Source organism: Leptosomus discolor, chromosome 3 (assembly GCF_034619465.1).
Source record: "Leptosomus discolor isolate bLepDis1 chromosome 3, bLepDis1.hap2, whole genome shotgun sequence".
In the NCBI taxonomy this organism is placed as follows: domain Eukaryota; kingdom Metazoa; phylum Chordata; class Aves; order Leptosomiformes; family Leptosomidae; genus Leptosomus; species Leptosomus discolor.
In genome coordinates this window covers 68,577,331-68,599,973 of record NC_141393.1, presented here as the reverse complement: position 1 = coordinate 68,599,973, position 22,643 = coordinate 68,577,331, and the positions used below count along the sequence as shown (strand labels likewise).

General features: G+C 46.1%; 1 protein-coding gene across 1 annotated transcript in view; it reads right to left on the bottom strand.

The window, feature by feature from the left end:
• SOAT1 (sterol O-acyltransferase 1) overlaps positions 1–2,585 on the bottom strand; it is a 28,695-nt gene extending 26,110 nt beyond the window's left edge. Inside the window, exon 1 of the mRNA XM_086463105.1 lies at positions 2,462–2,585. Coding sequence (XP_086319231.1) covers positions 2,462–2,585 — 124 coding nt within the window. The remainder of the gene's footprint in view (positions 1–2,461) is intronic.
• Between the last annotated feature and the right edge of the window lie 20,058 nt (positions 2,586–22,643).

Sequence of the window (22,643 nt, the reverse complement as noted above, 5' to 3'; positions counted from 1 at the left end):
CAAGCAATGAGACAGTTTTCAGCAGAAGAGATGAGGCAAGAAAACAATAACCTAAACTACACAAATGGGAGTTGGATCTAATGTATCTCTAAAGACAATATATGGATTAAAATTATTCTTCTACACAATTTCAGATCAGCCAATGCATCTGCCTTTTAATGAAGAAGGGATTAATGGCCTAGAAGTTTCCACAGAAATTTCACACACTGCTGGAAACAAGTCAGTTGGCCCTTGACACATTAACTCTGAAGTTAAAAAGCAGATGATGTTTGCTAATCAGGGAGGATCAAAGGTGGGAAATCACATCAGCAATTTAGGTCTTCTACAGAAATAATTGCCACAAAGACACTACAATATTTACTTGCATACAAGACACTGTATTGACCTGGCTAGAATCCCTTGGCTGCAATGAACATTAACCTTGTCTAAAGTTCTACAAAACACCCAGTATAAAAAGGGTGTTGCCACACAGCAGATCATTACCCTCACGCTGCCTTTGTACACGTCAGGACTAACACCTCAGAAACAGCTATTCAGAATTGAATAGCTAGTGAAAAAGAAAGCGAGAAAAGAAGTCTATGGTGACTTCATTTGAGAAATTCTTCCCCTCAGCTGTGCTTTCACAAAAAGCCCTACCTACTTACATGAGCATACTGGACTACATGAAGAGGCCACTATCCAGAACACATGGACACTTGAACTTTGTAAAGCTTCAACCTCTGTGTCACAGAGACTCTGATTAACCCCATTGCATGGAGAAATTCCCGGCCAGAGGTATGTTGTCCCCACGACTGTGCTGAGCAAAGAGTCTGCAAAAACGGGTAACACTTAAGTCTTTATGACACTTCTGCTGAATTAGCAGCAACTCTGGAAGGTAAGCAACACCTAGTCTTAACTAACCAGGATTCCTCCCCACTGTCCTTCACTGTAGTTTGTACGGTGTTAAAAACACGCTGCATTGCTCTAAGCCGCCCACCAGGCGCACGTACCTGCATTAAAGCCCAGTACACTTTCAAGAGATCTACCCCAGAATGTTTCCTTGCTACACACCCACAGTACCTCACCTGCACTGACATTATGCCGCATCTCAGAGGTATGAAAACGAAAGGCTTTCAAAGACAGGCACATCCACCTATCAAGTGCTAATTATCACAGCTATATTTATTCTTCACCACAAGCTTGCAAGAACTCAAATTCACACCTAACAGTGAAGATGTTTCCATAGATAAAAAGGTAGAAGTCTGTTTCTAAACCCACCATAACTGTTTTCCAGTAGCCATCACCTCCATGGAATTTTCTAACAGGAGCATTAATGGAACAGTCCCCTTTGACTCTCTTAAAACAGCAGTACCACCAACAGCTCAAAACCCCAACCCTCTAAGTAGTTTGTGGGATGGCTTTCTCTCCAACGTACTTTTTGCAAGAAAAAGTTTGACTTGTCCTAAACTTAACTTTGCTCTAACTCCTGTTTCAGTTGAAAGAAGTACTATGAAATAGTGACAACATTCAGAAGGATACCAGTAAGAATTACTTCTTGAGTCACTGGCACTAGGATTTGGAACCCATACTCATGTGGCACACGGTGATAAACTAGTTTAGCTTTTCGCTTATTCTGCCTCACAAAGAGAAAGGAAAGAAGCTGCAATTTCATCGCTAACCTCCTCATCGCCGGGCTGGAACGCTGTACAGCATAATCGACGAATTAGCGACAGCCACAGTGTCCACAGAGTCCACAGGCAAAACCACTCATACCACCACACCACTGTCCCTGCAACTCAAGGGATGCGACATAGGCAGCAGTGACCCTTCCACAAAACCACTATAAGTCACATAACTTTTAAGGTGACCACAACATAAATTAATACAAACCCAACTGTTTATTCCTCTATTTTATGGCAGCCAAGGTTGAGACTGGATAGTAGGCAGCTGTTCTGACATCAACAGAACCCCATAGGAGCAGAGAACCATTCTTTGTGGCATCCTACCTCCATCTGTCTGTCAGGATGGATACACCAGCTCAGCCTGGTAGATTAAAGACCATTTTGTTCAATCTTGAAGAAGCCACATACATCAAGCTTGTAAAGGAAGCAAGATGAAGTCCCCAGAAAAAGCATTTACCAGGATTACTCAAAATTGTTGTTGCATTTGCACCATTTAGAGCATTAAACCACCTCTGCCTCATCACACACGTTTGGCCCATGACAATTAATCACTTTCTTTATTCTAGATCCCTGTAAGCACTGCAGTACACAGCCCTTGAGGGAAAGTTCAGCAGGTTTAGGTTGTGCTGTACTGCAGAAGAAGTGCAGCTGGTACACGGTGAGCTCCACCTTGGCAGCCTTTGTACGAGCAGAAAAAACAAAATGAAAGAGCAAAGACACAAGAGCCATGAGCTAGAAAGAACACCTTAGAGGAGATTGCATGCCAGAGATGCAACTAATCCGGAGCAGAAGAGTCTCACCATTGCTTGAATTTTGAAATGACCTCTCACTCTCAGGTCTCCTCTGCGTTTCTTCATTCTCAGGGGTCTTGCGGGTTGTAGTGGAGCCAGACTGGCGTTTTCTTGCACAGTCTTCACCTGCCATTGCTGCTTAGCTAGATCAGAAAGAGACAGCAGATAATCAATGACAAAAGAAACTCATTTACTCTTTACATTGTTTAAAAATAAATTTACATAGCCTTCTTGGCACTAAAGGTAGACTTTCTTCCCTCCATTATGAATTCAGAGCAAGGGCAGGGGAAGTTAAGCACACGGTTGTATTCTCATTTACTGTGGATCATATCACCTCTCCCTTACTACAAGCACTGAAGGAACAAAGTAGCCAAGCAGGTTCACCCACCACTACCAAAATGTCTCCCCAAGCTCCCTCCTCTCTCTACAGACAGAAGTATTTGAAATTATTTAAGCTTTTGTGAAATCTTTAAAAGGTCAAAATGCCTCGCAAATGCGTTCTGATAGTCAGTCAGACAGCAAAATTTGTCTTCTGAGAGATGTGGCAGGTTTGCTTTGCAGAATCACCCACATTATTTTGCCTGAGCCAAGGCCCTTCCTGTCAAGTCTTCAATTCTTACTGAAAGAGCAGCTTCCTCAATAGATCCTTGTACTCTGCTTGGCCAGACAGCGGTTGCATTGCAAACAGAAAAACAGGAAGAGAGAATCAGGTTTGAACTACGCCAGATTCAATGACAAAGGTCATTGCTGGGGACAGAGCTGCTAGCAGGGAACACCTGAAGCACCAGAGCCAGGCTGAACACAGAAAACTCTCAGATAATGAAAAGGGGAGAAGAAGATTCTGATTTGATCAAAGTGACATTCCAGCATACTTTCCATGAAATTCAGCTCAAGAAGCTCTCAGATGTAGCTACAACCAGGGACAGTTTTCAGAACTGACTTCCAGAGAACCACACAGGCATGCATGTAACCACATTTTCAAACAAACATTTCTCCTTTTTGATATACTTTTTTTCACCTTGGCAAAATACTCTTGAACAGACACGTTTTTTGTTGCTAGTGAGCAGAAGACACACACCAGCACAGATGAGCTGTTAAGAGACAGGCAAGGAAAATTTATGCACTTGTAGAAAAGCTAAGAAGGCAGAACATCATTATTTAAGGATGGATTTCCTCAGAATACTGAGGCTGGCACTTCTGCAAAAGGGAAACGACACTTGTGATCTGACATTTTCAGGACTCAGCTTCCTGTATTTGTCTCTCTTGTACAACAGTCTCCCATTCTCCCTTCGGGCAGCACAGCACATAGGGGAAAAAAGCCTTTTGCAACACAAAAAACCAAATCACTAATTCAATCACCAACACCATTTCTTGCAGCACTGCCTCTCTTAGCTCACTCTGTCTCAGGAGACCACAGCCAGGTCTACAAGCTATAAAACAAAGACCATAAAAATTACAAGCTTCCCAGCTGGCTCTGTACAACATCTGATAGATCATACTATGAAATTTACATAATGCAAAAAGCATTTACACAAAGAACAGAACAAATCAGGCAATAGTATGGTAAATCTTCCTACAGTAACGATACTCAGCAGCACAGAAAGGTAGCTGGCAGGACATACCCTCTTCTACCAGCTCTGAACGCAGTTACTGCTGCAATCCTGCCTTTAAACACGAATCAGTTACTATCATGAAGACTTTACTCTTTCTACTTCCCAACCTTCCCACAAGGCTCCAGGTACAGGCATGGCCACATCATGTTAGAGCAAAGGATTGTTTTGCTCACCTAGGGCTTACAACTATGTGGAGATCCTGGAAGGAAAACATTTAAATCTCTCTCCTCTTACACAAGAGATGCCTAAAACCAAAGGATAAGAACAGATCACTCCTGATCACACAATGGGGTCTACGGAACAGTGGAGGAAGGAAATCAAGCTGCCTTATAAGTTCATGCCCTAACAAGCTACTCCTTGGGCCACTAGCAAGGCTCTCCACTGCCTCCTGATCCAAGTTAAGTTGTTTTTGTGAGCCACACCTGTCCGTAAAGGTGCAGGTTTTCCAGCTCTAACAAAGACCACAAGTTTAATTCTTTTCTCAGGACACTTTTCATCTTCTTCAAGAGGTGAAGAAGGCACTCCTTCCTCTCCAGTGCAGTGGTTGGAGTATTTCACTGAGAGGCTAACAGAAAGGAGTTAAAAATAAAGAGTTTCAGGATGAGGGAAGGAAAAAATCACGTGTGGGAGAAAAAAAAAAAAAAAAGAAGTTAAAGCAACTAACTTAAAGAATGATTCCGTTCAGATAGGCTAAGTGATCACAACAAAGCCTTTTTCACACAGAAACAAGAACTGTGCTAGGGGAAATCTATAAAAACGTTTTCCTAGTCTAGTTTCCATATGAAGAGAGGCATAACATTACAGTACCTAAGCAACTATCAGCACATCAGTGCGTAGAGGGCATCAGACCTTCCCTCTAATCTCTGCTAGAACTAAATCAACCACACAATGCCAGGATAACTCCCAAATGTTCAGCACCCCCTTCACGAAAGGAAGTCACTTCTCATAATTAGCAAACAGTCACTCTGTTCACCGCACTCTAGGCACCTGCAGGACATCTAGAACTACAAATGTGTCCCATTATCAATTTTCCCAGCAGAAACTCCCTGATTTTATAGGCAAGACCGGTAAAAGAAACAATGAGTTTCTCCATTGTCCCTTTCGAAACACTGGTAATTATAAGCATGCCTTAGGAGAAAAGCAACACCCTATAGGAAATACATCTTTGCATTTCAAAAGGCTCGGTAGCACGGTGAGGGCACACCTTGTACCTCCGATAAAGCTTATGCTAAATAATAACAACCTTATCCCAAACACCTTTCAGATCACCAAGGCTTTCCTTCGGCCCTTGGGCATACCGCTAACTAGCAGACTCAGTGTGCTGCCTCCTCGGTATCAGCAGAACTCTTCACGACCCAGGCGGGTACCAAAACAAAAGTTAAGGTCATTCCACAACTCACTCAGAACACTCAGCAGGAAAAATCAAAAACAAACAAACAAACAAAAAAAAAACCCTGAAGCCTGCAGATTACAATGGAAGCTGCTTAAAGCACCGCCGAGGCTCCGAGCACAGCCGAGACCAGAGTCAGCTCTCTTCTCCACTAACTCCCTGGAAACAAGCGCGGAAGTGTTATGTGGCGGTGCTCCCTGCCAGCAACGAGACCCACCCGCCACCTCCCCCCGCAAGCCCCAGCCCTGAGGGCACCCGGAGGCCTGCGGAGCGCTGCCCCCCTCCCCCGAGCCGCACGGCCCCGCGAAAGGGCTCTGGGCACAGCTTCCCCCGCCTCGGCAGCACCGCGCCGGGGGGACGCCGGTGCCGCTGGGGGCTGGCCGGGCCTAGAGCCGGCGGCGGGACGCGGCGGACCCGCTCCCGCGGAGCCGGCCGGGGCCAGGGCCAGGGCCGGGGCCGAGGAACAGCCGCCCTCACCCCGCGGAGCGTCACCTCAGGGAGACCGAGCCGCTGCCTCCGCGCGCGCCGCCTGCCCGCAACCGCTTCCCGCCTCCGCCGCGCGCCCGCGCGACAGGGCCTCTTCCCGGGGCTCGCGCACGTCACCGCGCAGAGGGAGGGGGGAGCGGCGCCGCCGCCTATTGGCTGGGAGACGTTCCGCGGGGGAGGCAGAGGGGGCGCGCGGGGCGGGGGCCACGGGAAGCCGGGTGGGAGGCGGCACGTGAGGCGCACGTGGGGTGCGCACACCCCCCCCCACCCCCACCCCCCCCAGTTCCGAGTTTCCCGCCTTTCCTCGCCCCCCGCCCCCCTTTCCTGTCAGGCATCGTGGCGGGCGGGGGCCTCTTGCCTCCCCCCGACCCGGTCCTCCTGAGGCGGAAAGTAAAGCGGAGGAGAGGTGCACCTGTCCCCGGGGACGTGGGGCGGCCGTGACCGGCCAGCCCCAAGGTCCCGGGGGGGCTCAGCCAGCACCCACGGACAGGCCCGTCCTCCCCCCCGAGGACCCCCCGCTCCTCCCCACACCCCCACCCCTCCCCCGGCACAAGGAAAAGTTATTTCAAGGAACTGGGAGGACACACAAGTCAAGGCTGGGAGGCCCGGAGGACCGGTGGCTTTATCTGTCCTTGTCCTTCAGAAGGAACACAGGGGTTGCTCAACAAGCGTGTCCCCCGGGGCCCGGGGTTGGGCACAAACACATGTTCTCCCCAGCGAGGGCAAGTATTTTCAAAGGGAAGTAAAAATGGAGTGCCTGCCGGCTTGCGTAGCACCCCCGTCCCCCCAAGAAGTGGGGTTTTGTGCCAAGGGGCTGTTCACCCTCACGAGTTTTACCCTGGGGAGTGTGAGCTGCAGCTCACCAGTAAGGGGGGGTAGCTGAGAAGGGGGCCTGGCTGGAGAGGTCTCCTTCCAATCCCAGCCTGTACTCCAGAGGGTCAAAAACTGGGGTTTGCGCCCTTGCTTTCTCTCTTTCCCCAGGCAGACACAGGCTCGTGACAGGCAGTGAGTCACAGGAACACATCAGCAAACACACTCGAGTAACCTCTTGGTAGCTGCATTTCACAGTGTAAATGGGAAAGTTTTTCTAAACTTAGAACTAAGCCACTAATTCCCCGCCAGCAAGTACGTGGCTTTCCTTCTCCTCACGACTTCAGGGCTGTGCTATGCATGATAGCTCAGGTGCATCTTTAAAGGTTGTCCCAAACCAAGCTATGAAGCTATGATGAGGTATTAAAACAATTTTATCACATTTCACCTTATCAGACCTGTTAATAAAATAAATTTGTTTTGACCAACACATACCGGAGACACAATGTTTTAAACATGTAACTCTGCTGGAACTATTCAGAAGTGGTTTTAAGTAACCTGTGGGTACTCGGAGCAGAGCGACTGAGTGAAAAGTCTGAAATAGATTCAGTTTGCAATGTGTGTTCACGCTATTATCCCACCACCCAATTTTCATGCTGCTTAATAGGAAAGCTGTTGTAAAAAGAAAAAGTTAAAATCCTATTCCTGCTGAAATGCAAATAGTTGCACGTGTGATAGCACCAGGAATTTTCATGTAACTTTGCCCCTGCTCTTAAGAAGTCGATTTTAACACAGTGCTGCTTAGAGGTTCTCTCAAGTCAGGCTATACATGATCACTGGTGCCCTCATACTGAAAATGCTGTGCTAGCTATTCACACTGAAGTGTCTTGTGGTGCCAGCATTGGCTGGGTGAGCAAGAGGAAAAGCAAAAAAAAAAACCCAAAACCCACCACATCCAAAAGTTTCCTAATGTTCAACAAATTGTTGATTAAACTTTTTCATCAAATTAGCAAAGCCCTAACTCTGGGTGGTAGGAAATGAGATACCTTTAACAGAAAGAAAAGTGCATGTAACCTTCAGTGCTAGTCGGTTTGCTTTTCTTATGTTGCCTTAAAGAGGTGGTGGATAGGCACCACCAGATTTTATCGGCACTTCTTGCCAAATCTCCCAGGCCAAAGCAGCAGAGTGGACTCTCGCTCACTCCCTAGCAGAGCTGTTTCACAGCCTGCCTTCCCTTCTGTTTAACTGCAGCTCACCGAGGCTGAAAAGTGAAGCAGCCGCTCTGGCCATCGCTCTTCCCATACTTTACACAAGAAACTGGAAGAAGGCATTGCCACCTCTGCTTGCTGCCACTCACGCCCATCATCTGCTGTTGTCTTCATCAGCCCAAATTGCTGCAGTGTTTCATCAGCTACATCATTTACTCTGCTTGTCACCACGGTGCTTGCAACCTTCATCTTCTGCAGTGTTTTACGTTAATCCTACGGGTTGCATTGCCCAACGATTGCCTAACCACAACCATTCCTGAGCACTCCTGGCTGAATCACTGAGGAGTTGTTCCCATTAGTTGACATGGGAACCTGTGGCCCTGACACCCCAACTTTTTGCTTGCCCTCACCCACTCAGTGCCAGGCAGCAACTTGACTTCTGCAGCCCTGCTTGTTTCCCCCTTTAGACTGTCTTCCTTGCTCCCTTCCTCCCTTTCGCTCCCCCCCAGGCAGTCTGTAACAGTTGACAGCTGCCATGCACACATGATGCACCACCGCTCTGAGCGGCGGTAGGCACGCTCGACGCTGGACACGGTGGCCGCTGGCTGAGCCAGCCTTGTGCCTCGCTCGGGGGAGCACACGGAGAAGCCTTTGCTGTGGACACCCGCTGCCCAGGGGTGGACAGGCACAGCCGCATGATGACTGGCGGGGTCCGCGTGGCCCAGGGGAGGCACTGGGGAGGCATTAGCATGGCCAGTCTGTTACGGAGAGGTGGGGACAGCAGGGGAGGTGAGGCAGAGGGTTGAGGCTTTCCCAAGCCCTCTGTAAAATCTGTGCCTGGCTCTGTTCCTTCCTGCCACTTTTGGCACTGCTGCAAGACAGATGTGATTAACGCTGACTACTTTTAATTCTGTGTAACTCTAATTTATTTTCTATTCTAAGATTTTGGTGTCAGCCCAGGGAGTAAGTAGCTGTGGCTGTTTCTGATGCCTGCATTTATTGACCAGAATGACTAATTACTTTAAAACTTCTATCTTTAGATATTCTTTAAGAGGCTTTAAAGTCAGTCACCTGAGAGCCTCAATACTTTGACGTATTTCAGCAAAGTGTAATGTCCCATAATAAGCTGTTTAAAAGTATGGTTTATAATTTCCCATATGTATGCACAATAGCAACATCCTAATGTCTAAATGAAAGAGCTCCCTCACATGGTTAAAAATATTGTTACATGGTCACTTAAATTTTTTCCTTTCTTAAAAAAAAAAAAAAAGACAGTAATGTTAGATCTATAACGTGGAGCTGGTTATAAATGTAGCAACGAACGAGCTTACATTTTTGCATAACCAGAAAAAATGGTGTGTATGTAAGACTGAGGCCAAAACTCAGGCAGGCAAGTGTTGCAGTTAAAAAAAAAAAATTCAAGAAACTGTGGAGGACCTCAGCCTGATCTGCTAATGCATGATTGAATTTTGGCAGGAAAACTGAAAACTAGCTCCAGCAGATATCACATTGCTGAGGATGTCTGAAGTGTTTGTAAATCATAAAGACTGCTTTTTAAAAACTTAGTTCAAGTTTTCACAGTTCCTGCTATCATCATGTCAAGATTTTGCATGTGATTACCCTTGCTCCTCTTTACTTTGTATGAGGCATAGAGTTTTCAAAATATTTGGTGAAAGAGCTTCAGATCAGAAAACTTTGGAGGAAAGACAGAAGCAGCAGGAATTAAACTGACTTCAGCGAGCAATTCCTCGCATAGTTACTTTCCAAGCAATGAAGTTGCTGGTTTTGCTGGCAGATGAAACAGTCGGAAAGAAGCAATCTCATCTCTCCCGGCAGAGGGCAGTGGTATCCTTACTCAAACATCACATCATTTTTGTTACCGGACTGAAATCATCCTTTAAAAAACCCAAGTGACGCGCTACTGCCAGCCAGCAGGTTGCTAGCTTCCTCTCCCAAGCTCAGAAGTTCAAGTGTCGAGCTTCTTGCCACATCCGAGCAGGAGGTGCAACAGCCAGCTTACTCACTGTGATTCCATTGCTGAAAAGGGAAATGTGCATGACTTTTTGACGAGCAAATAATTTTTCCTTTCCCTACTATTTTGAAGTAATAGAATGAATCTTGCCAGCTGGGCTGGTGTAATAGTTGTGGTTTTGTTTGTTTAAATTGAGGAGGTTGTTTCTTCAGTGTATTTAGAAAGGAGAAGATCCTTCTAATCTGGCTAAACATCAAATCATGAAAGGTACTGAGTCTGTACAGATACAACTACACTCTAACTCTGCTAAGCTAGACTGTGTTTTCTGAAACTGTTTTTTTACCCTCTGCAACATAGCAGCTTTCTGGCCGGCTCAGAAACTATTTCACCTGGGTTCCAACCACATTATGTATTATCATCATTCTCCTTGTGACACCAGCTCATACCAATCTCAGATTTATTTTGCAGCATATTCTGCTGCTTATTAAAATTGCATGAAAATATTGAACTGCCTCAATGAGAAGGTCTCTGAAGTTGTTTCAGCAGGAACACATGGCATTAAATGTGCAGCCAGCCCTGGAAGGGTGACTTCAGAGAGATTAGTTCCAGAACAAACAGGTCTAGTTACTAGTATTGACTCTCCTGCATATAAGGGCTTTCTAAATATTTTTGTGGAAACGCAGCACTGAACTTGGCCAGCGTCTCCTTCCTGTTCCTCCAGTAGCAACTGTACATGTTCCTTGTGGCTTCACAGATTGCCAGCTGAGTTACACAGCTGGGACCCTTCCTTATGAAGGTAAGACACAGCAGGTGGAACAGTAGACATTTTACACATAGTTTAATGACTGCTTACTAGTCTGTAGTAGCAATCTCTTCCTCTCCATATTTCATAGAAATGTGCATCCTTTCTCTTTTTCCTAAGTAAATACAAGATAGTTTGTTATCACTTTCCCCATAGCCGCTAAGGTGCTTAGGTGGAGAAAACAGTGTAAGCCAGTACTTTCTACCATTTTGTTGTCTCCCCTTTATTTGTTACAGTATAAAGGTGCGGACTGCTGATGGACAGGGAAGAGAATCAGTGCTTATGGAATGATGGGTCCAGGGTGATTCCCAAGACAGTTGTTTGCAGGTAATTGTACAGTCCTACTTATTCTGTACTTTGCAAAGTGCAGGTTATGGGGACTAATAACTCTCTATGTGCAGTAATCAACTTTTTCACTTTTCAAATGTGCAAGAATTCCATGGCTTTCTCCACTGCCCAGACACCCAGACATAGAAACAGAGGCATGTTCTTAGGGCAGGGCTTTCATACACAACCTGTAACATATATATATATTGTAATCTTTTAGACTGTCTTCAACAATAGCATTATGAGGCTGTGGGAAAGGTATTGGACTTGAAAGGTGTGGGGAAAAAAAACATTGAGGTGCTATGGTGAGAACAGATCAGCCTTGTTGAGGAAGTATGAGATCCTTAGGGTCATAGAGGAGACATCTTAGAGAGAAATGTCACATATGTAGCCAGTGTGCTTGAAGACACATGGGGAACACCATAGAGAAGTCTAGGAGCGTTGAAATGGCAGCTGGGATCATAATGCCAAAAATGGTTGATCTTTGTGATCATAGAATCACAGAATCATTCAGGCTGGAAAAGACCTTTGAGATCATCGAGTCCAACCATCAACCCTACTCTATCAAGTACACCCCTAAACCATATCTCCAAGCACCTCACCTAAACAACCTTTAAATACATTAAGGGATGGTGACTCCACCACCTCCCTGGGCTGCCTTTTCCAATGTCTGACAACCCTTTCAGTAAAAAAGTTTTCCTAGTATCAAGCCTAAACCCATCCTAGTGCAGCTTCAGTCTGTTCCCTCTTGTTCTATCATTAATTACCTGTGAGAAGAGACCAGCACCTTCCTCTCTACAATGTCCTCTCAGGCAGTTGTAGACAGCAGTAAGGTCTCCCCTCAGCCTCCTTTTCTTAAGAATAAATAGCCCCAGTTCCCTCAGCCACTCTTCAAAAGAGTTGTTCTCTAGGCCTTTCACCAGCTTTGTTGCCCTTCTCTGCACTCTCTCCAGCACCTCAATGTCTGTCTTGTATTGAGGTGCCCAAAACTGCACACAGTGTTCAAAGTGTGGCCTCACCAGTGCCAAGTACAGGGGCACGATCACCTCCCTGCTCCTGCTGGCCACACCATTTCTGACACAGGCCAGGATGCCATTGACTTTTTTGGCCACCTGGGCACACTGCTGGCTCATGTCCAGCCAGCTGTCGACCAGCACCCCCAGGTCCTTTTCTGCCGGGCACCTTTCCAGCCACTCATCCCCAAGCCTGTAGTGCTGCACGGGGCTGTTGTGGGACAAGTGCAGGACCTGGCACTTGGCCTTGTTGAAGCTCATCCAGTTGGCCTTGGCCCCTTGATCCAGCCTGTCCAAGTCCTTCTGTAGAGCCTCCCTACCCTCAAGCAGATCAACACTCCCACCTAACTTGGTGTCATCTGCAAACTTACTAAGGGTGCATTCTATCCCTTCGTCAAGATCACTGATAAATAGAAAAGACAACAAAAAATATGAGGACTGGGGGAAAAATAATTCCTATCAAAACCAGGACATATTTTCAGAGGAGAACACATATCTTCATAAAGCCATGGAATATTGACTCTCCGTTTTAAACTATGAAACTTTTCAGCTTTCAGTGTCGGACACTTCTTTTCCACCTTGTTTTAATCTCTGCAAAGATAGATGACATCTACTGAAAGTAGTCCCAAGCAGAAGACATTTCTAAATCTGCCCAGCCAGCTCTTTGGCTGTTTCCATGGCAATGAGGCAGCGCGTCCTGCTGCTCTCCCTTCTGCAAGAACCTTTCCCAAGATTGATATGGACCGATAACACCATGCCTTTGTAGCTCCCCTGCCAAAAACTTCCCTCTTCTCTGCTCAAGGCCATTCCCATCTGTTCATTTCTGCTTCTCCCTGATTTTGGAAACCCATAGCTAGAGAGGGAATCATCCATGTGTCCGCTTCTCTGCTGCAATGAATCAGGCGAAGGAGGGACTTCTGCTGGTTATACAAGTTGAGAGACTGGAGAGGGCAGTGGCTTCCAACCTTCCTGCCTTGGAAAGAAGTTTTGGGTGACGGTAAGGGAGAACAGTGCTAGAGGCCAGGAGCATAAACAAAACAGAAAGAAAGAAAATCCAGATTTCTGTCTAGTCTCCCAAAAGAATCGTACTGAAACTTGGCACCTCTGACCATAGCAACAAGTAGAGCATTAAAGAATGTACAGACTTGGTACAATGCGGTGCTTATTGAAGCAGATTACAAGCATGAAGGAACACTTCCAAATCCCTGAATTCAGATAGATCTATGTCACAGCTGAGTCTCTGGCAGCTCTCAACAGCATTTCACTGAAAGTGAATAAAATAAAAGTCAGAGTTACAAAGCTGAAAGAGAAGCTTTTGCTATCAGCTGAGGACTAGCAAAACGGGAGGTTATAATGGAACTACACCGGGAGGTGAAGCAATCTACAGGGTTTGCTGCAGTTGATCTGCATTGGGCTGGGCTGATGTGGTTACAAAAACATCTTTGTGCTCAGCACTATTCCGTTGTTGGCCTAGTGCCTTGAGGCTTACACGCTTTGGAAATATGGATGAGGAGATGAAAACTTGAGCTTGTTTAAAGGATTTGAATTTGAAGATGGCAGGCCCAGGAGAGGGATTCTAAGTTCAGGCATGTAGGTCATGCAAGAGAGGTCTTGTCTTCACCAGCAAGTTAATATGAAATATGGTAGAAGTGCTCCTGTTAGTTCAACCCTTGCCCACACACAAAAAATCCCTCATTGCATAAAGTGGCTGGAGAAACGCGAATTGACAGACGAACCAGAAAGCTGGGTGAACCTCAAGTGAATTCATTTCATCCTTTACCACTGCTATTTCTTTACAGTAAGGACCCCATTAGCACCATCAAAACAAACAGCGATGCTCACTCCCCACAGTTTTTCCACTTGTGCTTTCCTCACCGACTGCTTCCTATTCGTAAGCTTATTCAGCCAGTTGCAAAAAGCTTCCAGTGCCCACAACAACAATCACCCGTCTTCAGCGCAGAAGTCGTTGTTTTATTATTTTGAAAGTGTGTCAAACAAGACCTCATTTTCCTGTTGCCGGCTGATCAGGCAGCAAGTTATGGGAGAATCACTGGCATGATGCTACTGTAGTCTATGATTTTAGGAGGAAAGATCCAGGCTGAAAGCTTTCTGGTGGCATTCCAAGGAAGCTGTCATGAGAAGAGAATCCAACACGCAAGACCTCAGTGATGAAGGAAAATCAGAGAGTTTCATCTAGTCGGAGAAAAAGTGTAGAACTATAAATGCTAACTCAGTAACTCCCCAGGAATGAGCATGTGCCATGCTGAGACTGAATGCATCATTAGCAAATCCCTGAGGCCGGATCTCTATTTCAGACTGCGCAGTCAACAGACAGCTCCAGGGAACATACAAACAGAGGATGCTGATAATTTCACAGTTTCTGCTTCCCTGTGAGGCAGAAAATAGAAGTGCTTTGCAGCTCTTTCCCAGGAACACAGAAGTAATGTTTTCCAGGGTCATCAAAAGCAGAGAAAGACAGGTGTGTTCTCTGCAAACTGGGAGGAAAGGAAACAGAATAATCTGCTGCCATGGCTGCTAAAGGAGTCTCTTGGCTGATCAGGCAAGCTTTGTGAACTGAAGCTATAGAACTGGTCCCTTGCAGAAGAAGGGGGGAAGGGATGTGAAGTTGGCTGAGGTAGAGGGAAATCCCAGAAGCATGTACAGTCCACAGTGGATTCATGCCATATCAGCGTCTCCCCTAGCAGCACAGACTATTAATGCACCTAGCACGTCTGCCCTTTATCACAAGCAACCCATGGGAAAAACTTCCAAGACAGATGACTCAAGGTAATTCTGTAGTGTGACTGCATCCTAAGAAAGAGCAGACAAAAAGGGAAAGGCAGACAGCCAGGCGGTCTCTAGCACGCTGAGGTCAAATTCCCCTTTCTGTCGCTCTCGGGTATGAGAAAGTTGAGGACGACACAGAGAGGTAACAGACATACTCCTGTGTCTGCTGGCAGAGACAGACAGGGCACCAGGCAGACGTAATTATACGCTCGTGTGAGCACAACGATGTAATCTCTGACTATCAGAAAGAAGATGCCCAGGTTTCACTCCTAAATGTCTCAACTTCTCTGCATAGTTCGGATTGCACAGTAAATGCCTCAGCTGTATGAAATGTGCTGCTGGCTCTGGGGAGGTATTATTTCAGGTTGGCTGCAGCTGGGAGTACGTAGCATGACTTCAGGCCTCATTAGATGCACACTTGACAAGTTTCCTGCACAAACATAAAGGGAAGAAAGGTTTTCTTAATAAAACAAGGTTTATACAGTTGTCCTATGTGTGTGGGGAAGGGAGTGTCTGTCTGTCTGCCGCAGCTGTCTTTTACCTCCCAGTAACTTTTGAACCTGTTGGCCAATTTTATGCAAATCAGACGGGGAGGTTCCAGAAATATTGTTTTGTAAAAACTTCGGCTTACTTAGAGGACAGCCTTAATTAATGCTCTGAATGGAGGAAACCTGCAGATTAACTCAACTTTTATTAGAATAAGAATTTAAGTTGGCAGGGTTCACTGGAGCCCATCTAGTCCAGTCTCCTGCTTAAAGCACAGCCAGCTTCGAAGTTAGATAAGGCCGCTCAGGGCCTCATTTTGAAAACCTCCAAGGTATCAGAGAGATCCACTTGGGACCTCAGCTTCACAAAACAAATGTATCGAGTGCAACTCCTTTGGCTCTGCTGATCAGGGAACTAATTTCCCCCTCATTTAAAGAAGGCTTAGAAGTGGCAGCCGATGGTAAAGCCTGCCACAATCCCCACGCCAGGCAGCCCATAGGACTCTGCGTATGTTAAATACACTTAACCAGCAGCTAGTTACTTTATTTTGGCATTCTGTGTTAGTTAATGATTACAAGTACAAAGGTCAGAGACACAAGTCTTTGTATATCCCATTGTTTGATTTACCAGAAGCTACAAGGGAAGGAGCACTGCTCTGTGTGAGTGGGAACTACAAGCTACATATCCAGCCTGACAAGCTAATGAGAACAAGTCATTCATTAACAGAAGACTTGCTGCTAGGCAAACACACACAGCTGGTATGGGAGAAGAATTTGGATGTGAAATGAGACAGTGTAGTTGTTTTTTTATAAGACATTTCAGCAAGTTTACAGTCTAAATAAAGACCACACAAAACACATTAAGAACCTGATCAGAGGAAGATTTGGGCTTACATCTTTTCTGAAAGGTTTGGTAATGAGCAGAGAGGCAGAATTTGCAAAAAGAATGGAAATATTTGCATGTTTAACAGAAGGAACAAGTTTTAAATTTAAGTGAGATCTGATTACAAATGTATATGCTGCTGTCTTGGGTACCAGTCTTTTCTGCGCACACACACATACAAACGCATTTGCAGAAGAATCTTACAAACCCCTGATGTTTTCTCCTGCTTCAGTTGCATGATTATAGTTTTCTTTAGAGTAGTTTCACACTACTGAGCATTTTTTAAAAGAAATAACATTAAAGCTGGAAGCTGAAAAGCATAGATATTTAGTACCATATAACTGTGAGGAAGGAACACAATGTCATTTGAAAGATAATCACTTACAATCCTGGCGTAATTAAATAAAAAAGCCTGCCAAGGAAGAATCTATCTGGACTCTGTAGGACGAAACAATAATATTTTAGACCAAACCTTCACTTTTAAAAGTGATTTAATGATTCAGGACGACTGCATAGAACATGACACCATCCATGGCCAGTGTACACAGGCATTTACCAAACTGGGCCAGAGCACGGCTGGATCCCTGCCATCCTAAATTTGTAACACAGAGCACCAATACTTCAAGAAGTTGTACCCTCAGGTTTCCACACAAGATCAAAGACTAAATTCAGAAGGGTGTACTGCTCAAAGCAATACCAGGAGCACAATCACAGAGAGATAAATTATTGTAACAAGGGCAACTTTAGAAGACACAGTTTTCAGTATATTTTAGAAAAGGGAAATGAAGGTGCCAGGAACTCACTGGCTGGCAAAGTGTTCTGAGCATGAGTGGCAGTGTGAGCAGGCAAGGAGACAGAGGGGAAGGAGGTATAAGGGGAAACTAGCACATGAAGCAAAGAGCATGGAGAGGAAGCACTGCTAAGGCTGAAGTTTAATGGTCTTTTCCAACCTAAATGAGTCTAATGGATTCTAATTCCCTCCTATTTTAGCTGCCCATCTTAGAAAAACAAGATAAGGGTATTTTTTTTTATTCTCGCTAATGTAGCCTTTATTTTGTTTTGGACCATCATGGTGGTTATTCTAATTCAAATATAGTACAGTAGTCATCAGAAGAATCTAAGGTGGGATGAGGTCGACCTCAGAGGCATTGGTGGAGGTACTGCAGTATAGTACTGTGCTCTGCAGGATTTGCTATCCCTTATCTAAATGTCAGCTTTCTGGCTACAGACATCTCAGGGAGAGAAAATAGAAAACACAGGAAAAAAAACTTCCATCTGCAAACTAGAGAACCCCCTTGCTGTCCAATAAGCTAGTAAGATTTCAAATTAGCAACGAAAAAAATTAGTCTCTTAAACATGAATTAAGGGAACCCTGGAACTCTGGTGGCAAAACACTCCTATTGAGCCACCTGCAGATGAATGCCTAAAAGCCTGAATCATCACCAGTGCTGTCGAGAGACCTCGTATTACCTCAGCAAATGTACTTTATCAGTGATCACACTGTGCAAGCTGAGTACTAATTTGCAATTCCCAGCAGATGCAAAGACTTGTCATCATTTTTGTTTGGTAGAGGCAACATTTTCCACAGAAAAAGGCAAACAAACACCATCCTTAATGTTCTTATTAGCATACTCTTCTACAACCTCTTGTGCCTTGAACAGATGCTTGGGAAGGGCAGTGCAGCTGTAGTACTTACAGAAATACATCAGATGGGAAAACAATTACTGAAGAAGTCCTATAATCCGCTTATTCCATGTCTCCCCATCTCTGGCTTTACTCTGATGGAGGCTGTGAAAAGGCTGTGGGTTATACCATGATGAGTACAGTTCTTGCAAAACCTCAGCACAGTTAATGCGTTGCTGTTCACAGTTAATAGATATGTACACAAGGATCGGCCACTCAGCTGTGATCCGCGAGGGTGGTTAGTTACACAGGGTACCTAGCACAAAAACACAGGACCAAATAAAACAATTGGGATGCCCGAGATGCTGTAGTGAGCTGGCTGTCTCTACATACAGACACTCATCTTTTCTGCTACAACACCGTACATCCAGGCCCTTTCTTCCCTCCGCACAGAGCCCTTCAATTTGCTTGCTCTCCTGGTAGGTGTCAATGTTTAGACCAGTAGCTGGCAGCGTCAGAAGAGTGGTTCGAATGAGGATAATGCCGAAGCAGCAGCAAAGACAGAACAAAAGGTTGGTTGCACTGAGGAAAGGATTGAGTTAGGTGGTGGGATGCAGCATTTGGGGGAGGGTGTGTGCATGTGTGTGTAGTTTTTATTTCAGCTATGGTGGAAGAAAGAACAGTTATTCACAGATGAAATTTCACTGTCAAGGGCTGCACGTGAACCCTTCTGTGCTGTTGGGCAAAATCTGTGGAAAACCATACTTCCCCAGAAAGCTTTTATGTTCACGGACTCTCATTGAACAAGGAAGTGAGTACCCCAAGCTAACTTGCATCCACTGTACATAAATTCTAACTTAAATCATAGTAATGATTCAAAATAACTTTTAAGACAACACTGAAACACTACTTAATGTGCCATGAAAGATCTGTGCAGACAGTGCATTTTAAGAGCTGTCAGTCAGAGATAAAAGCATGAGTGCTTGTACATGTTGCACCAAGAAATTATGTTCTCCTTGAAACGGCTCAGCACTCACAAGCTTTCAATGTTTACTGCAGAGTAATTATCTTGTGTCATGAAGCCTTTACTGGATTTTAAAATCTTTCTTTTATCTCTTTTTTTTTTTTTTTTTTTAAATTGTCTTTCCCCAGAATCTCTCCATTAAGGCTAAGAGGTGGCTGCTTGGTTTTCATGCATGCAGGTGAAGTCTAGGGTGTTATAGGGATGCTGAGCAGCAATGCCACAAGCCATCTAGTGGACACTACACATTGCCTTTGCAGACATCCCAGGGGAGCTACAACTGAGCTGAGCTCCACAACTTGTTCTGGTATTGCAATAAAAGCATAAAAATCCTAACATGTTATGCACGTGTCCCTTATTCTTGAGAACTCTCCAAATGCCTCAATCAGGCCTCTTGTTCTAGGAACTTAACAAATACCTTAACTAATACCAGCCATGTTCTAAATACCAGCTAAAAGTTTAACACAAATCTGTTTCTCTGTGTAGCGTTGGTACACAGAAGGTATGTGAGCTGGAAGAAGAGCAAAGATTACTCCCAGAATTAATTTTCAAGCTACTGATAGAGTACTGCTAGTTAATTTTTCCTGAGTTACAAACAGAAACTGCCCAGTTGACTCAACACTTAGTTAGGCTCAGGAGTCTCCGATTTGTCCACAGGCTCCTTCTGGGACAGAACCTGTACTTCAAGCAGATGACAGCAGCATGCTTGTGACATGTAGTGCAGAGCATGTAAGACTGCTCAGCCAGCAATTATTTGATTGTGTGATTTTTGGAGCACACTGTGGATGTGGAGCAATGCACTGCCAGTGCTTAGAAGAAGCTTCAAGAAATGGATATATGGTGAATATTTAAAGTTAGTTCAGAAGTGTTTCTAGAAATATCACGTTTCTTGCCAGGCACATTACTGTAACCTCATTGCTGCCTTTGTTCCTTGGTCTTTTTTATCCCTTGCTTGAACAGCTCATGAGATGGCAGATTGACTAGAAGACCAAAATCACCAGGAGGACAGTAACTGTTACTGATGCCTCATTAATGCACGGTGCCAGACCTCTTCAAAAGAAATTACCTTCTGAAAAACAATGTATTCCTGATACTGCATGAGGCTGATAACATCACAGCTGACAATAATAGGTAGCATTGATACAGATTTTACATCTCCAAAGCACTTTGTAGTCTTTGCATGGTTAATAACCATGACGCTCCGTGAAGTAAATACTTACTAGCCCTCGTTTTAACCATAAGGAGCGGTGTGGCTAAGTGTCATCTGCGACTCAGTACCACAGAGTCATTTTCAGTTTGGGGAGTTTCTTTTTTATATCCCCATTGCTCTTCTAGCAGGTGCTCTAGAAGAGTGGTCACCAGCCAGGGCTCAGCATCCCCTCTTTATATGATACCATATGAACAATGTCATTGAGAGGACCAAGTGGGATACAGTCTGAGGGTAGGGCTTGTTTCGCATAGAACCAGCAATGGCTGGGGCACTGGTTTTGAAGCTTTTTTTAGTAAGGTACAGCATGATCTTAAAATACTATTATACAATAGCAGATGGTAACCATGCTGCAGCCCTCTTCCCCTTGCAACAGGTCTTTTTAGAAAGCCCCTGCCTGACTCCATCCCCAGTTAAGACATTTCTGCGTGTCAGACAAGTTCCAGGCAGTCGGACGCTACCATAACCCACAGCAAGCTGCTATATGTGCACAAGCTGCTGGTAGAGAGAATGAGGGATTTCATGAAATCTGAGGAATAAGAACAGTGTTTAAACCCAATTCTCCTTAGTGCACTTATATATAATAGTCTCTTGACACTGGCATCTTCTTTTAAAATGCTAATGGCCTTCCTCTGGATAGTTCTTTAGGATCAGCAAGTAAAGGGCATTAGGAAAGAAAAGCAGTATTTTTGTTGATTTTTAAAGAGCGGTTCTATCCTACATGGCAACTGCAAATGGCATGAGGGAGTTCTATGTTTGTTGTCTCTCTACAGTCTCCAGAGAACATATATTTTGTTTACAAGGCAAACCATTTATAACTGCCAAACCCTGCAAAGTGTAGCTGGAATGAGACCAGGAAATATCTCCTCTGCAGAGCTTACCCATGTGGGCCAGTTCTGCCTGAGACTGTCCATCCTGCAGAGACACCCTCTGCTCATGTACACGTAACCATGCCCATACAAGGTCCTGGCCTTGGCAATGCGTATCCCATGCTACACCCCAGATGTTCCAAACACTATTTTAAGAATTGTTTTGTTGTGTGTTATTAGCAAGTCTATCTGTGATTCCTGATCTCCCCAATGTTGTTAGCCCAGTAATTTAGCGAGTTAAGGCATTTCTGGCTCTATGTGCTCCTCACTCCCATTTACTCCAGCCTGTGTCAGAGTACACACCAGCCCAGACAGACGAGCCACCCCTATTTTAGGCAGAATTACTATTGCAGCAGGGCACAGTTTGAGTGCATGTGACAGTATGGATAGCATTTTGGTAGCACCTCATGACCCTGGGAAGGTAGAATACGACTGTAGAATTCCTGTCACTAGGAATTTCATGCAAGAAAGCTGACTTACATTGAGCTCAGAGAGGAGCTTCTCACTGTTCCACTCCAGGACAGTCACACAAACATTAGTTCAGCCACAGGTTGCTATGGCTCCTTGGAAGCTGCTGGCTCTGATACTAAGCCAATTCATCACTGTCATGTCATTCTCAGTAACGTGGCGAGGGCATTCGATAAGCAGCATTGTTGCTTTTCCACAATGAAGCAACATTGCCAAAGCATTGCTGAAATAGTAGCTAGCGTGGAGAGCAAAATACTTCCAAGTGCCTAGGTCCTCTAAACTGCAACAAGCACCATCATTCAGGACGAAACCTCCTCCCTTCTGCTTTGCAGAGCCTTACGCTAGTATTACAGAAGCTGAAAGACAACAGTTTACCAATTAGGTACAGAACAGAGTGTATGTTCAGCCTCCTGACAACAGGACGCTGCTGCTCACCACGCCCGGCCACCAATATGCCTGATGTTATTCACACAGCAGTGCCTTCCTCTTCCTCCACACCCCTGGCCGGGAGAGCAGGTCCCAGCGGGAGCCCAGGGAGTTCACCCGGGGCCTGGTGAGCCATGGAGGAGGAGATGCCTATGCTCGGGACAGACCCAGCGCTGCTCCCTTCCATGACCTGGCTTCACGCCTCACGCCTGCTTGGGTTCGCAGGCAAACCAGCCCGGCTTTAGCCTACGGGCAAAGCATGTTCATGGGGCCGGGGCTCGGCTTCGCCGTGGGCGGCGCGGCCTTGGCGCCACGGCCGCGGCCTTCGGCCGGGTCGCTGGCCTGGCCCCAAATCGCGGCCGAGATGGAAGGACCCTCCGAGGGCGCAACCCGGCGAGTAACCCGGGGTCTTGCTCCTCGGTCCGTGTCTGTGCGCGCTCCCTCGTCGTCCCTGTCCCTGTCCCCGCCACAGCCACGCTGCCCGCGCGACCGCGTCCGAGCCACCGTGCGTGCCCGTGTGTGCCGGGGGCGGGGTGGGCGGCCTCCCTCGGAGGACCGGAGGTGGCTGCGGGAGCCGCTCTGTCCCCTCTCTCCCGGCGCTCTGTGGTTTAAGATGGCGGCGGGGGCTGAGGGGGCGAGTCCGTGAGTCCCAGGCCGGAGCGCCGCGGGGGCCGGCGGGGGCGGCGAGGCGGGCGGGAGCCGCCGGGCCGCGCCGGGGGGAGGAGCGGGAGGCCGCCTGCCGGGCCGGGGAGCGGCGGCGGCGGCGGCATGTGAGCGCGGGCCGCGGCCGGGAGCGCGGCG